This window comes from Lucilia sericata, unplaced genomic scaffold, assembly GCF_015586225.1.
Source record: "Lucilia sericata isolate MDLA Ls3-8-SP2 unplaced genomic scaffold, ASM1558622v1 Contig001021F_arrow, whole genome shotgun sequence".
Lineage (NCBI taxonomy): Eukaryota > Metazoa > Arthropoda > Insecta > Diptera > Calliphoridae > Lucilia > Lucilia sericata.
In genome coordinates this window covers 53,107-67,500 of record NW_023995003.1, presented here as the reverse complement: position 1 = coordinate 67,500, position 14,394 = coordinate 53,107, and the positions used below count along the sequence as shown (strand labels likewise).

The 14,394-nt window shown below is 33.4% G+C and overlaps 1 protein-coding gene and 1 long non-coding RNA gene across 2 annotated transcripts; one reads left to right on the top strand and one right to left on the bottom strand.

The window, feature by feature from the left end:
* Positions 1-1,397: 1,397 nt before the first annotated feature.
* On the top strand, positions 1,398-12,883 carry LOC119609628. The gene is made up of 2 exons (XR_005231943.1): positions 1,398-1,982; positions 11,580-12,883. It is a non-coding gene; the product is annotated as an uncharacterized LOC119609628 (long non-coding RNA).
* LOC119609627 (probable hydroxyacid-oxoacid transhydrogenase, mitochondrial) lies at positions 1,992-5,669 on the bottom strand. Its single transcript, XM_037964473.1, is given in 4 exon segments — positions 1,992-2,749; positions 2,809-2,937; positions 2,940-3,324; positions 5,585-5,669. Coding segments are annotated over 4 exon segments (1,275 nt in total). The 5' UTR covers positions 5,603-5,669; the 3' UTR covers positions 1,992-2,006.
* Positions 12,884-14,394: the final 1,511 nt, after the last annotated feature.

The window sequence follows — 14,394 nt, the reverse complement described above, 5'->3', positions numbered from 1 at the left end:
TAGTTCTTCGTGCAAAATTTGAAGAATTTAGTTCTATTAGTTTCCCAGATAAACGAATTTTTGTATTTAATTCATATGGAAGGTTCCGCTCCATTCATTGGTAGTCCCCCAATTTACTACCCAAAAATTTTACATGGATGTTATAGTTCTTCCAGAACAACATCATTTAAAGGGGTCAGAAAGAGATTGAAAAATATTCCAAAAGTTTCACTTTGAAGCATTATTAGGCGGCTATAGCCGAATCGGCGTAAGTCTCAGACGTGTAATAATTGAATGACGAAGAGAAAGAGCACAGAGAAAAACAGCTGTTGAAGTAAAAAACTGACAATTATTCGCAGAAACTTGGCAGCACGTTTTTGATGATTGGAAAACCAGGGTCGTTATCAATATATAAAATAATAAATAATTATAGTAAAACACAAAATAATTTTGCAATTTCATATGGAAAACCTTGACTAACAAAAAATAAAATCTAAAATTAGCTGTCCACAACCTAAGCATGAAGTTCGAGCAAAGAAGGCGTCAAAGAACGAACGAAAAAGAACTAACTAACTAACAAACTAACTAACGAACGAAAAGAAAGAAAAAAACGAAAGAAGAAAAAAGAAGAAACGAAGAAGAGAACGAACGAAAAGAACGAACGAAAGAAAGAACGAACGAACGACAACGAAAGAAAGAACGAAAGAACGAAAGAAAACGAACGAAAGAAAGAAAGACGAACGAACGAAAAGAACGAAGAAAAAGAAAAAGAACAATGAACGAACGAACGAACGAAACGAAACGAACGAACGAAACGAACGAACGAAACGAACGAACGAACGAACGAACGAACGAAGAACGAACGAAACGAACGAACGAACGAACGAACGAACGAAACGAACGAACGAACGAACGAACGAACGAACGAAACGAAACGAACGAAAACGAACGAACGAGAACGAACGAACGAACGAAACGAACGAACAACGAACGAACGAACGAACTAACGAAAAAACTAACTAACGAACGAAAACGAAACGAACGAACTAATAACTAAGAACGAACAAACGAACTAACGAACGAACGAACGAACGAACGAACGAACGAACGAACGAACGAACGAACGAACGAAACGAAAACGAACTAACGAACTAACTAACGAACGAACTAACTAACTAACTAACTAAAACTAACTAACTAACTAACTAACTAACTAACTAACTAACTAACTAACTAACTAACTAACTAACTAACTAACTAACTAACTAACTAACTAACTAACTAACTAACTAACTAACTAACTAACTAACTACTAACTAACTAACTAACTAACTAACTAACTACTAACTAACTAACTAACTAACTAACCCTGGTTTTCCAATACTTTTATTTTCTGAAAACACTATTTTGACTATGGTTTTAATATTTTCAGGTGGTGTTTCCGAATTTTGCTTATATCACCGTTAATGATTGTTGTAGTTGTAACAGTACGACTGTGGCTGATAGTTCTTTCCTGGGGAAAAACCATTTGATGCAGCTGTCGCTGAGTTGACAATCTTTGGCCGACGCGGGTCGTTCCGGAATGAAGATCCAATTGTTTCGAACTCTTTTTTAATAGAATTATTCAAGATTCAAATCTCGTAAATATTTGATATCATTTGAAAACTGATTTCAACATACATATGTAAACACAAACATGTCCATGTTGAATCGACTAAATCGATTTCAACATTATTTTTAAATCCTTCCGATTCGAAAAATGTTCATATGTCCTTAATTTACTCCCCCTTTAATTATTTGTATCGCAACATTGCCACATTGATTAAAATGCAACTCTTCAACTATCAGAATAACGATCCCTGCTCTATTTGTCAAAGTAGTTTTTTTCTCTCTTATAAATAAAAAGTACCGTTATATTTTACAAGTGCAAAAAAGTGTATTTTTATTAATCATTTTTATAATTAAAGAATATTTTACACAATTTACTTCAAATAACAAAAAATGTAAGTCAAAATTTCCTTAAGTTTCTAATAAATTTCCATGGAATTTTCAAATAATTTCGCCAATTGTTCACGACTCTGTTCGCGTGGTGCTAATTTTATAATACGCTCTTGCGGCAAAGTACCCTCGACTAGAGCAGGAATGTCGGCGGTATTGAAACCTAAACCTTTAAGACCATTTTCTATGCCCGCCTTTTGCATGTAGTCCCTTACACAGTCACCTAAAATTTTGCCGGCATCGGCTTGTTTGGCATTGCTAATGTCTTTACCGAGCAATTTGGCGGCTTCAAGATGGCGTTCGGGACAGGCAGGTGCCAAAAATTCAAAAATGGCCGGGGCGGTAATGACTACAGACAGGCCATGGGGTATAATGGCATGACTATCACCATAACCTTTAGGGCGGAAAGTTCGCACATTTCCCGATATGGGATAGGAGAGACCATGAGGTAAATGTACACCCGCATTGCCAAAACCTACGCCAGCCATGGTAGAGGCTAAATGCATTTGGGAGCGGGCCTTTAAGTTGTCCGGTTGATAGATGGCTGACAAAAAGTTATCCTTAATGGTAGTTAAAGCATAACGAGCCCAAACATCAGATATGGGATTACGACCTTGATAGGGTGGTCTAAGGCTGGGATCGGTAGGAGCTAAACCACGTTCTCTATAATCGACAGCCGTAAAACTTTCCAAAGCATGACAAAATACATCAAAACCACTATAGGCGGTTACTCTCTCAGGTTGTGACAAAGTGTGTAGGGGATCAATCAAACCTGTTGATAGTTTAGATTTGTAAATTGCTAAAGTCTTATTAAATTTTTTCGTTACTTACCCAGTTTAGGTCTTAAATATTTACTAGAGATACCAGTTTTGCAGTGTAGCTTTTTGTAATCGAATATTGCTACTCCGGTAGTTTCCGAGCCTGTTCCCGCTGTGGTGGGTAATGCAATTAAAGGTTTAGTTGCACATTCACTTCTTTACCCTTTCCTATGGGTTTGTTAACATAATCCAAAAATTCTGCTTCCTTATCACACGCGAATAAATTTGCCGCCTTGCAAGTATCTATTACGGAACCTCCTCCTATGGCTACGAAGGCATCAAATTGCTTGGAGCGTGCAAAAGTTGCCGCTTTCCATAAACTTTCATCGGTGGGCTCTACACGCGTCTCATCGTAAACTTCAAATTCTATGCCACTTTTTTTAAGTGAATCAAATGCAGTCATTACACTGGGTAGTTTGGCTACATTTTTATCAGTTACCACACATACCGATTTAGCTCCACCATTACGTAAATCCGCGCCAAGTTCAGCACTTACACCCGGACCAAAACGTACGGTTGAAGAGGACATCTGTTAATTAGAACATTTATTTTTATTATTATTATTTGTCAAGACTGTAGTAGATCATTGTCTATTGTCTGGACTATAGATTAGTCTATAGTCTTGACTATAGATCAAACTATAGAATTGACTTTCGGACAATGTATAGTCTTCACTATAGATCAGTTCAGTTCTATTTCAGTTATTGGTCAGTTCTAATTCAGCTTTAGTTCAGTTCTAGTTCTAGTTCAGTTCTAGTTCAGTTCTAGTTCAGTTCTAGTTCAGTTCTAGTTCAGTTCTAGTTCAGTTCTAGTTCAGTTCAAGTTCAGTTCTAGTTCAGTTCTAGTTCAGTTCTAGTTCAGTTCTAGTTCAGTTCTAGTTCAGTTCTAGTTCAGTTCTAGTTCAGTTAGTTCAGTTCTAGTTCAGTTCTAGTTCAGTTCTAGTTCAGTTCTAGTTCAGTTCTAGTTCAGTTCTAGTTCAGTTCTAGTTCAGTTCTAGTTCAGTTCTAGTTCAGTTCTAGTTCAGTTCTAGTTCAGTTCTAGTTCAGTTCTAGTTCAGTTCTAGTTCAGTTCTACTTCAGTTCTACTTCAGTTCTAGTTCAGTTCTACTTCAGTTCTAGTTCAGTTCTAGTTCAGTTCTAGTTCAGTTCTAGTTCAGTTCTAGTTCAGTTCTAGTTCAGTTCTAGTTCAGTTCTAGTTCAGTTCTAGTTCAGTTCTAGTTCAGTTCTAGTTCAGTTCTAGTTCAGTTCTAGTTCAGTTCTAGTTCAGTTCTAGTTCAGTTCTAGTTCAGTTCTAGTTCAGTTCTAGTTCAGTTCAGTTCAGTTCTAGTCAGTTCTAGTTCAGTTCTAGTTCAGTTCTAGTTCAGTTCTAGTTCAGTTCTAGTTCAGTTCTAGTTCAGTTCTAGTTCAGTTCTAGTTCAGTTCTAGTTCAGTTCTAGTTCAGTTCTAGTTCAGTTCTAGTTCAGTTCTAGTCAGTTCTAGTTCAGTTCTAGTTCAGTTCTAGTTCAGTTCTAGTTCAGTTCTAGTTCAGTTCTAGTTCAGTTCTAGTTCAGTTCTAGTTCAGTTCTAGTTCAGTTCTAGTTCAGTTCTAGTTCAGTTCTAGTTCAGTTCTAGTTCAGTTCTAGTTCAGTTCTAGTTCAGTTCTAGTTCAGTTCTAGTTCAGTTCTAGTTCAGTTCTAGTTCAGTTCTAGTTCAGTTCTAGTTCAGTTCTAGTTCAGTTTCTAGTTCAGTTCTAGTTCAGTTCTAGTTCAGTTCTAGTTCAGTTCTAGTTCAGTTCTAGTTCAGTTCTAGTTCAGTTCTAGTTCTAGTTCTAGTTCTAGTTCAGTTCTAGTTCAGTTCTAGTTCAGTTCTAGTTCAGTTCTAGTTCAGTTCTAGTTCAGTTCTAGTTCATTCTAGTTCAGTTCTAGTTCAGTTCTAGTTAGTCAGTTCTAGTTCTAGTTCAGTTCTAGTTCAGTTCTAGTTCAGTTCTAGTTCAGTTCTAGTTCAGTTCTAGTTCAGTTCTAGTTTCAGTTCTAGTTCAGTTCTAGTTCAGTTCTAGTTCAGTTCTAGTCAGTTCTAGTTCAGTTCTAGTTCAGTTCTAGTTCAGTTCTAGTTCAGTTCTAGTTCAGTTCTAGTTCAGTTCTAGTTCAATTCTCGTTCTAGTCAGTTCTAGTTCAGTTCTAGTTCAGTTCTAGTTCAGTTCTAGTTCAATTCTAGTTCAGTTCTAGTTCAAAATCAGTTCTAGTTTTGTTCTGGTTCAGTTCTAGTTCAGTTCTAGTTGCGAACAGGTAAAAAGACAAAATAAGAAATTTTCTAAAAAACAATATTAAATTTTTAGATTCTGACATAATTTCGTTTAGATTCAGAAATAAATCCAGCAATTTGTTCCTATTATTCTGTGTCTCATGACTTTCATAATAAAATAATAAATAACAAAGACATGTATACTAATAATAATCAATTTGATGCATCTGGTTGGACCTTGTACCCACAAACAATTACTTACGAACACCTTCCCACTTTGTCTTTTAAATCTATACTTTGTCATTAAATTCTATTTTTTCTAAAAAACATCTTCAATAGTAAAAAAATCCAAATTAAACTATAATCTACTGAACTTTATACTTTTTTATTTAACAAGACCTAAAAGCAGACAGACAATTTTATCGCCAGACATGTCTTCCCAAAATAAAAGATTAAAAATTGATCAACACACTTCTAAACAACACAAATAGAGTTGAGACTAAATATTAAACATTTTGTTTGTATGTCTTAAGATATAGATTTTATTAATTAATTATTATAAATAAATACCTCAAAAGCATATTCCATTTTACCGGTTTGTGAAACATTGGCTGCACTTGATCCATAATTGCTGGAATGTGCGGGACATTTACAGCTAAAATTTTAAATTAATAACAATTTCTTTGAAAAATATGAAATCAAAACAATTTAATTCACTTACGAATTATGTACAATTGTATTTACTAAATTTAAGACATTTTTTTCGTGACATCTTAATAGAATTTTAATATTTTTTAGTTCTTTTATTGTTTATTTATTTTTGTCTGCTGCTCTCGAATGTTAGTGTTGTACTAATTTGATAAGAAATTGTAGATTTCCATTATACATAGTAGCTTGTGGGTGAAGGTATACAAAATAGAGAGAATGAGAGCATATACATATAGTAGAGAGTTGTATCTTTATAAAAGCAAACATATGTTTTTTGATCGGTTTAGAATCCATCCAATCTATGTGCACTTTTAATGAAAATTGTTTTTAACAGCAAACGATGTTTATTTATTCTTTATTTAATACTTTAACACATTCTATAGCCAATACTGGGATTGAAATTATAAATGGAAAGCAAGTAAAAAAGTCCATATGTTAGAAAGGTGTCGAAAAGTAGACTTTATGTGAGTTAGATTTCATAATGAACTAACCAATGATGGTAGAATTTTTAATGTAGTTGTGAAACCTATTATTGAAAGTGGAATTTTTCACAATTTCGATATTATTATGCGACTTCTTATATAATTTTAAGGAACTTTGATATAACAATTGATTATTTTAACATGATTGAATATGTGATTAGGCCTTGGAAAGGCTTTATTTAGATATTCCTACATTGTCAAATATAGTCCCAATATCAGTATAATTGATGATGCATTTTATTTTTTACTCTTTAAGCTGGAGATATACTTCCGTTCTAGTTCAGTCTAGTTCAGTTCGAGTTCAGTTCTAGTTCGTAGTTCAGTTCTAGTACAGTCTAGTTCAGTTCTAGTTCAGTCTAGTTCAAGGTCTAGTTCAGTTCTAGTTCAGTTCTAGTTCAGTTCTAGTTCAGTTCTAGTTTCAGTCTAGTTCAGTAGTTCAGTTCTATCAGTTCTAATTCAGTTCTAGTTCAAGTTCTAGAGTTCAGTTCTAGTCAGTTCTAGTTCAGTTCTAGTTCAGTTCTAGTTCAGTTCTAGTTCAGTTCTAGTTCAGTTCTAGTTCAGTTCTAGTTCAGTTCTAGTTCAGTTCTAGTTCAGTTCTAGTTCAGTTCTAGTTCAGTTCTAGTTCAGTTCTAGTTCAGTTCTAGTTCAGTTCTAGTTCAGTTCCAGTTCAGTTCTAGTTCAGTTCTAGTTCAGTTCTAGTTCAGTACTAGTTCAGTTCTAGTTCAGTTCTAGTTCAGTTCTAGTTCAGTTCTAGTTCAGTTTTAGTTCAGTTCTAGTTCAGTTCTAGTTCAGTTCTAATTCAGTTCTAGTTCAGTTCTAGTTCAGTTCTAGTTCAGTTCTAGTTCAGTTCTAGTTCAGTTCTAGTTCAGTTCTAGTTCAGTTCAGTTCTAGTTCTAGTTCAGTTCTAGTTCTAGTTCAGTTCTAGTTCAGTTATAGTTCAGTTCTAGTTCAGTTCTAGTTCAGTTCTAGTTCAGTTCTAGTTCAGTTCTAGTCAGTTCTAGTTCAGTTCTAGTTCAGTTCTAGTTCAGTTCTAGTTCAGTTCTAGTTCAGTTCTAGTTCAGTTCTAGTTCAGTTCTAGTTCAGTTCTAGTTCAGTTAGTTCAGTTCTAGTTCAGTTCTAGTCGGTTCTAGTTCAGTTCTAGTTCAGTTCTAGTTCAGTTCTAGTTCAGTTCTAGTTCAGTTCTAGTTCAGTTCTAGTTCAGTTCTAGTTCAGTTCTAGTTCAGTTCTAGTTCAGTTCTAGTTCAGTTCTAGTTCAGTTCTTACAGTTCTAGTTCAGTTCTAGTTCAGTTCTAGTTCAGTTCTAGTTCAGTTCTAGTTCAGTTCTAGTTCAGTTCTAGTTCAGTTCTAGTTCAGTTCTAGTTCAGTTCTAGTTCAGTTCTAGTTCAGTTCTAATTCAGTTCTTGTTCAGTTCTAGTTCAGTTCTAGTTCAGTTCTAGTTCAGTTCTAGTTCAGTTCTAGTTCAGTTCTAGTTCAGTTCTAGTTCAGTTCTAGTTCAGTTCTAGTTCAGTTCTAGTTCAGTTCTAGTTCAGTTCTAGTTCAGTTCTAGTTCAGTTCTAGTTCAGTTCTAGTTCAGTTCTAGTTCAGTTCTAGTTCAGTTCTAGTTCAGTTCTAGTTCAGTTCTAGTTCAGTTCTAGTTCAGTTCTAGTTCAGTTCTAGTTCAGTTCTAGTTCAGTTCTAGTTCAGTTCTAGTTCAGTTCTAGTTCAGTTCTAGTTCAGTTCTAGTTCAGTTCTAGTTCAGTTCTAGTTCAGTTCTAGTTCAGTTCTAGTTCAGTTCTAATTCAGTTCTAATTCAGTTCTAGTTCAGTTCTAGTTCAGTTCTAGTTCAGTTCTAGTTTCAGTTCTAGTTCAGTTCTAGTTCAGTTCTAGTTCAGTTCTAGTTCAGTTCTAGTTCAGTTCTAGTTCAGTTCTAGTTCAGTTCTAGTTCAGTTCTAGTTCAGTTCTAGTTCAGTTCTAGTTCAGTTCTAGTTCAGTTCTAGTCAGTTCTAATTCAGTTCTAGTTCAGTTCTAGTTCAGTTCTAGTTCAGTTCTAGTTCAGTTCTAGTTCAGTTCTAGTTCAGTTCTAGTTCAGTTCTAGTTCAGTTCTAGTTCAGTTCTAGTTCAGTTCTAGTTCAGTTCTAGTTCAGTTCTAGTTCAGTTCTAGTTCAGTTCTAGTTCAGTTCAGTTCTAGTTCTAGTTCAGTTCTAGTTCAGTTCTAGTTCAGTTCTAGTTCAGTTATAGTTCAGTTAGTTCAGTTCTAGTTCAGTTCTAGTTCAGTTCTAGTTCATTGTTCTAGTTCTAGTTGAGTTCTAGTTCAGTTCTAGTTCAGTTCTAGTTCAGTTCTAGTTCAGTTCTAGTTCAGTTCTAGTTCAGTTCTAGTTCAGTTCTAGTTCAGTTCTAGTTCAGTTCTAGTTCAGTTCTAGTTCAGTTCTAGTTCAGTTCTAGTTTCAGTTAGTTCAGTTCTAGTTCAGTTCTAGTTCAGTTCTAGTTCAGTTCTAGTTCAGTTCTAGTTCAGTTCTAGTTCAGTTCTAGTTCAGTTCTAGTTCAGTTCTAGTTCAGTTCTAGTTCAGTTCTAGTTCAGTTCTAGTTCAGTTCAGTTCAGTTCTAGTTCAGTTCAGTTCTAGTTCAGTTCTAGTTCAGTTCTAGTTCAGTTCTAGTTCAGTTCTAGTTCAGTTCTAGTTCAGTTCTAGTTCAGTTCTAGTTCAGTTCTAGTTCAGTTCTAGTTCAGTTCTAGTTCAGTTCTAGTTCAGTTCTAGTTCAGTTCTAGTTCAGTTCTAGTTCAGTTCTAGTTCAGTTCTAGTTCAGTTCTAGTTCAGTTCTAGTTCAGTTCTAGTTCAGTTCTAGTTCAGTTCTAGTTCAGTTCTAGTTCAGTTCTAGTTCAGTTCTAGTTCAGTTCTAGTTCAGTTCTAGTTCAGTTCTAGTTCAGTTCTAGTTCAGTTCTAGTTCAGTTCTAGTTCAGTTCTAGTTCAGTTCTAGTTCAGTTCTAGTTCAGTTCTAATTCAGTTCTTGTTCAGTTCTAGTTCAGTTCTAGTTCAGTTCTAGTTCAGTTCTAGTTCAGTTCTAGTTCAGTTCTAGTTCAGTTCTAGTTCAGTTCTAGTTCAGTTCTAGTTCAGTTCTAGTTCAGTTCTAGTTCAGTTCTAGTTCAGTTCAGTTCTAGTTCAGTTCAGTTCTAGTTCAGTTCTAGTTCAGTTCAGTTCTAGTTCAGTTCAGTTCAGTTCAGTTCAGTTCAGTTCAGTTCTAGTTCAGTTCAGTTCTAGTTCAGTTCTAGTTCAGTTCTAGTTCAGTTCTAGTTCAGTTCTAATTCAGTTCTAGTTCAGTTCTAGTTCAGTTCTAGTTCAGTTCTAGTTCAGTTCTAGTTCAGTTCTAGTTCAGTTCTAGTTCAGTTCTAGTTCAGTTCTAGTTCAGTTCTAGTTCAGTTCTAGTTCAGTTCTAGTTCAGTTCTAGTTCAGTTCTAGTTCAGTTCTAGTTCAGTTCTAGTTCAGTTCTAGTTCAGTTCTAGTTCAGTTCTAGTTCAGTTCTAGTTCAGTTCTAGTTCAGTTCTAGTTCAGTTCTAGTTCAGTTCTAGTTCAGTTCTAGTTCAGTTCTAGTTCAGTTCTAGTTCAGTTCTAGTTCAGTTCTAGTTCAGTTCTAGTTCAGTTCTAGTTCTTTCTAGTTCAGTTCTAGTTCAGTTCTAGTTCAGTTCTAATTCAGTTCTAGTTCAGTTCTAGTTCAGTTCTAGTTCTTCTAGTTCTAGTTCAGTTCTAGTTCAGTTCTAGTTCAGTTCTAGTCAGTTCTAGTTCAGTTCTAGTTCAGTTCTAGTTCAGTTCTAGTTCAGTTCTAGTTCAGTTCTAGTTCAGTTCTAGTTCAGTTCTAGTTCAGTTCTAGTTCAGTTCTAGTTCAGTTCTAGTTCAGTTCTAGTTCAGTTCTAGTTCAGTTCTAGTTCAGTTCTAGTTCAGTTCTAGTTCAGTTCTAGTTCAGTTCTAGTTCAGTTCTAGTTCAGTTCTAGTTCAGTTCTAGTTCAGTTCTAGTTCAGTTCTAGTTCAGTTTCTAGTCAGTTCTAGTTCAGTTCTAGTCAGTTCTAGTTCAGTTCTAGTTCAGTTCTAGTTCAGTTCTAGTCCAGTTCTAATTCAGTTCTAGTTCAGTTCTAGTTCAGTTCTAGTTCAGTTCTAGTTCAGTTCTAGTTCAGTTCTAGTTCAGTTCTAGTTCAGTTCTAGTTCTGTTCTAGTTCAGTTCTAGTTCAGTTCTAGTTCAGTTCTAGTTCAGTTTCTAGTTCAGTTCTAGTTCAGTTCTAGTTCAGTTCTAGTTCAGTTCTAGTTCAGTTTCTAGTTCAGTTCTAGTTCAGTTCTAGTTCAGTTTCTAGTTTCAGTTCTAGTTCAGTTTCTAGTTCAGTTCTAGTTCAGTTCTAGTTCAGTTCTAGTTCAGTTCTAGTTCAGTTCTAGTTCAGTTCTAGTTCAGTTCTAGTTCAGTTCTAGTTCAGTTCTAGTTCAGTTCTAGTTCAGTTCTAGTTCAGTTCTAGTTCAGTTCTAGTTCAGTTCTAGTTCAGTTTCTAGTTCAGTTCTAGTTCAGTTCTAGTTCAGTTCTAGTTCAGTTCTAGTTCAGTTCTAGTTCAGTTCTAGTTCAGTTCTAGTTCAGTTCTAGTTCTAGTTCAGTTCTAGTATCAGTTCTAGTTCAGTTCTAGTTCAGTTCTAGTTCAGTTCTAGTTCAGTTCTAGTTCAGTTCTAGTTCAGTTCTAGTTCAGTTCTAGTTCAGTTCTAGTTCAGTTCTAGTTCAGTTTCTAGTCAGTTCTAGTTCAGTTCTAGTTCAGTTCTAGTCAGTCTAGTTCAGTTCTAGTTCAGTTCTAGTTCAGTTCTAGTTCAGTTCTAGTTCAGTTCTAGTTCAGTTCTAGTTCAGTTCTAGTTCAGTTCTAGTTCAGTTCTAGTTCAGTTCTAGTTCAGTTCTAGTTCAGTTCTAGTTCAGTTCTAGTTCAGTTCTAGTTCAGTTCTAGTTCAGTTCTAGTTCAGTTCTAGTTCAGTTCTAGTTCAGTTCTAGTTCAGTTCTAGTTCAGTTCTAGTTCAGTTCTAGTTCAGTTCTAGTTCAGTTCTAGTTCAGTTCTAGTTCAGTTCTAGTTCAGTTCTAGTTCAGTTCTAGTTCAGTTCTAGTTCAGTTCTAGTTCAGTTCTAGTCAGTCTAGTTCAGTTCTAGTTCAGTTCTAGATCATTTCTTGTTCAGTTCTAGTACATTCCTAGTTCAGTTCTTAAAAATACCTGTATTGATCATTTGACTTTAAATAAAAGTACATATTTTGAAAATTAAATTACCTGCATTGCAGAATTTAAACAATTTTTGGTTTCCCATATAACAACGAATTACTAACCCAAACAAAAAAAATTAATCGCACACCTTATCTCTTTGCTCTCTTTAACATCTGTGCATTTTTTGCAGATATCAAATTTTAACTCAAACATTTCTAAACGATGGCAGAATTTGAATTTTCATTTACTTTCGATGAGGGCAACTATGAAAATGATTTCAGTGGTGATCTATATGATTTTGAAAACATGTGGCAAGATATCGCTGAAGAGTTGCGACAAAAAGATGAAAACGATCAATTTCAACAAATGTTTCATCAAAAGTTACACATTGACCCAAACTATGAAAAGGTCTGCCATCAAAGAGAACGTTATATTTGAAGCGATTTATTTATCTTACAAGTTTTTTTTATATCTTTTTTGTTATTTTTTTTTATTTATTTTATTTAAATAACTTTTGCCTAACTATGACTATTATTTTATTTTATTTAAAATGTTGTTTATAGTTTTATATTTATGTTTTTTTCTAAGAAATATTTTAAAAGACTTCAACTGGTTTGAATGTTAATTATTTTTATTTTAAAGAATTTAAATTTTCACTTTATTGTGATAAAATATTTAATTCGTTATTTTATTGTAAATATTTGATAATCGTTTTATTGCTTTTTTTTGCAAAACAAACTGTTATCGTTTAATTAATTGTTGAAAAATAATTATTTTATTATTAATATTCTTTTAAAAATTAACGTTTTAACTGTTTCAACTCTCAAATATGAGACAATTTTAAATATTTTATATTTATGTTTTATTTATTTAAAAAACATATTATTCTTTGAAGTTTTGTTTATTGGCTAATTTCAAAATTGTATTTGGCTAAATGTATTTTTAAATGTATGCAATTATGTATTCTTAATTGTTTTAAAACATTCTTTTAATAACAAAACAAATTTTTTATATAATTTTATTTGTATTAACAAGTTTTTAACTAAAACTAAAAAGGTTCGATTTCATCTAAAAAATTTCATGTAATAAAAGTAAAACCATGAAACATTTCAGAACAAATTCATGGAATTTCATAACAAAACAAAACTTTATTTTAAACATATTCATCATATTGATGATGCCGGCCAATAATCCATATTTCTTGTATTTATTAGATAATTCTATATCTTGAAATTCAAAGTTCAAAATGATCTATTTCGTGTTTTGACTTTTTATTTAAAAGTTATTCTAAACATAAACGTCTTTCATCCTATATCGTGGTATATATGTATGTATCTTGTTATATATTATTTGCAATTATTTTGTATATATGAAATCGAACTTAATTTCAATCTTAAGTTAAATTTAATGTTAACTTTTGACTTTGATTATATAAGAAAGCTTGTAAATTTTTAATATTTTAAATAAATGCCTTTTTAAACTATTTTTTTAAAATTGATATATTTTATTACAAAAATCTATTAAATACATGGTTACGGATTAGTCTTGATTATGTATAGTCTTGACTATTGATTTGTTTAAAGTCTTCATTATTGATCATTCTATAGTCATATTCGTCTATTGTCTTACCGTAGATTCGTCCATAGACTTGACTATAGATTCGTCTATAGTCTTGACTATAGATTCGTCTATAGTCTTGACTATATATTAGTCTACATTCCTGACTATAGATCAGTCTATACTCTTGACTATAGATCAGTCTATAGTTTGATTATAGATCAGTCTATAGTCATGACTGTAGATCAGTCTATAGTCTGGACTATTGGTCAGTCTATAGTCCATAGTCTTGACTATAGATCAGTCTATAGTCAAGACTATAGATCAGCCTATAGTCTTGATTATAGATCAGCCTATAGTCTTGACTATAGATCAATCTATAGTCTCGACTATAGATCAGTCTATAGTTTTGACTATAGATCAGTCTATAGTCTTGGCTATAAGTCAGTCTATAGTCTTGACTATAGATCAGTCTATAGTCTTGACTATAGATCAGTCTATAGTCTTGACTATAGATCAGTCTATAGTCTTGACTATAGATCAGTCTACAGTCTTGACTATAGATCAGTCTATAGTCTTGGCTATAGATCAGTCTATAGTCTTGACTATAGATCAGTCTATAGTATTGACTATAGATCAGTCTATAGTCTTAGCTATAGATCAGTCTATAGTCTTTACTATAGGTCAGTCTACAGTGCATAGATCAGTCTATAGTCTTGGCAATAGATCAGTCTATAGTCTTGACTATAGATCAGTTTATAGTCTTGACTATAGATCAGTCTATAGACTTGACTATAGATCATTTTTGTTAATAAAGATAGATTCGTTCAATTTTGCAATAAAATTGTTGCTGAAATCCAAATCAAAAAATGTCTTCTATTGGTTAAAGGTGGTGGTTTCCAAATACATTCATGTTGTTTCAGTTTTGACTATACATCAGCCTATAGTCTTGACTATAGATCAGTCTAGAGTCTTGACTATAGATCAGTCTATAGTCTTGACTATAGATCAGTCTATAGTCTTGACTATATATCAGTCTATAATTTTAACTATAGATCAGTCTATAGTCTGGACTATAGATCAGTCTATAGTCTTGACTATAGATCAGCCTATAGTCTTAGCTGTAGATCAGTCTATAGTCTTAGCTATAGATCAGTCTATAGTCTTGACTATAGTTCAGTCTATAGTCTTGACCTTAGATCTATAGTCGTGACTATAGATCAGTCTATAGTCTTGACTATAGATCAGTCTAAAGTCTTGACTATAGGTCAGTCTACAGTCCATAGATCAGTCTATAGTATTGACTATAGATCAGTCTATAGTCTTGACTATAGATCATTTTGTTAATAAAGATCGATTCGTTCAATTTTGCAATAAAATTGTTGCTGAAATCCAAATCAAAAACTGTCTTCTATTTGTTAAAGGTGGTGGTTTCCAAATGCATTCAT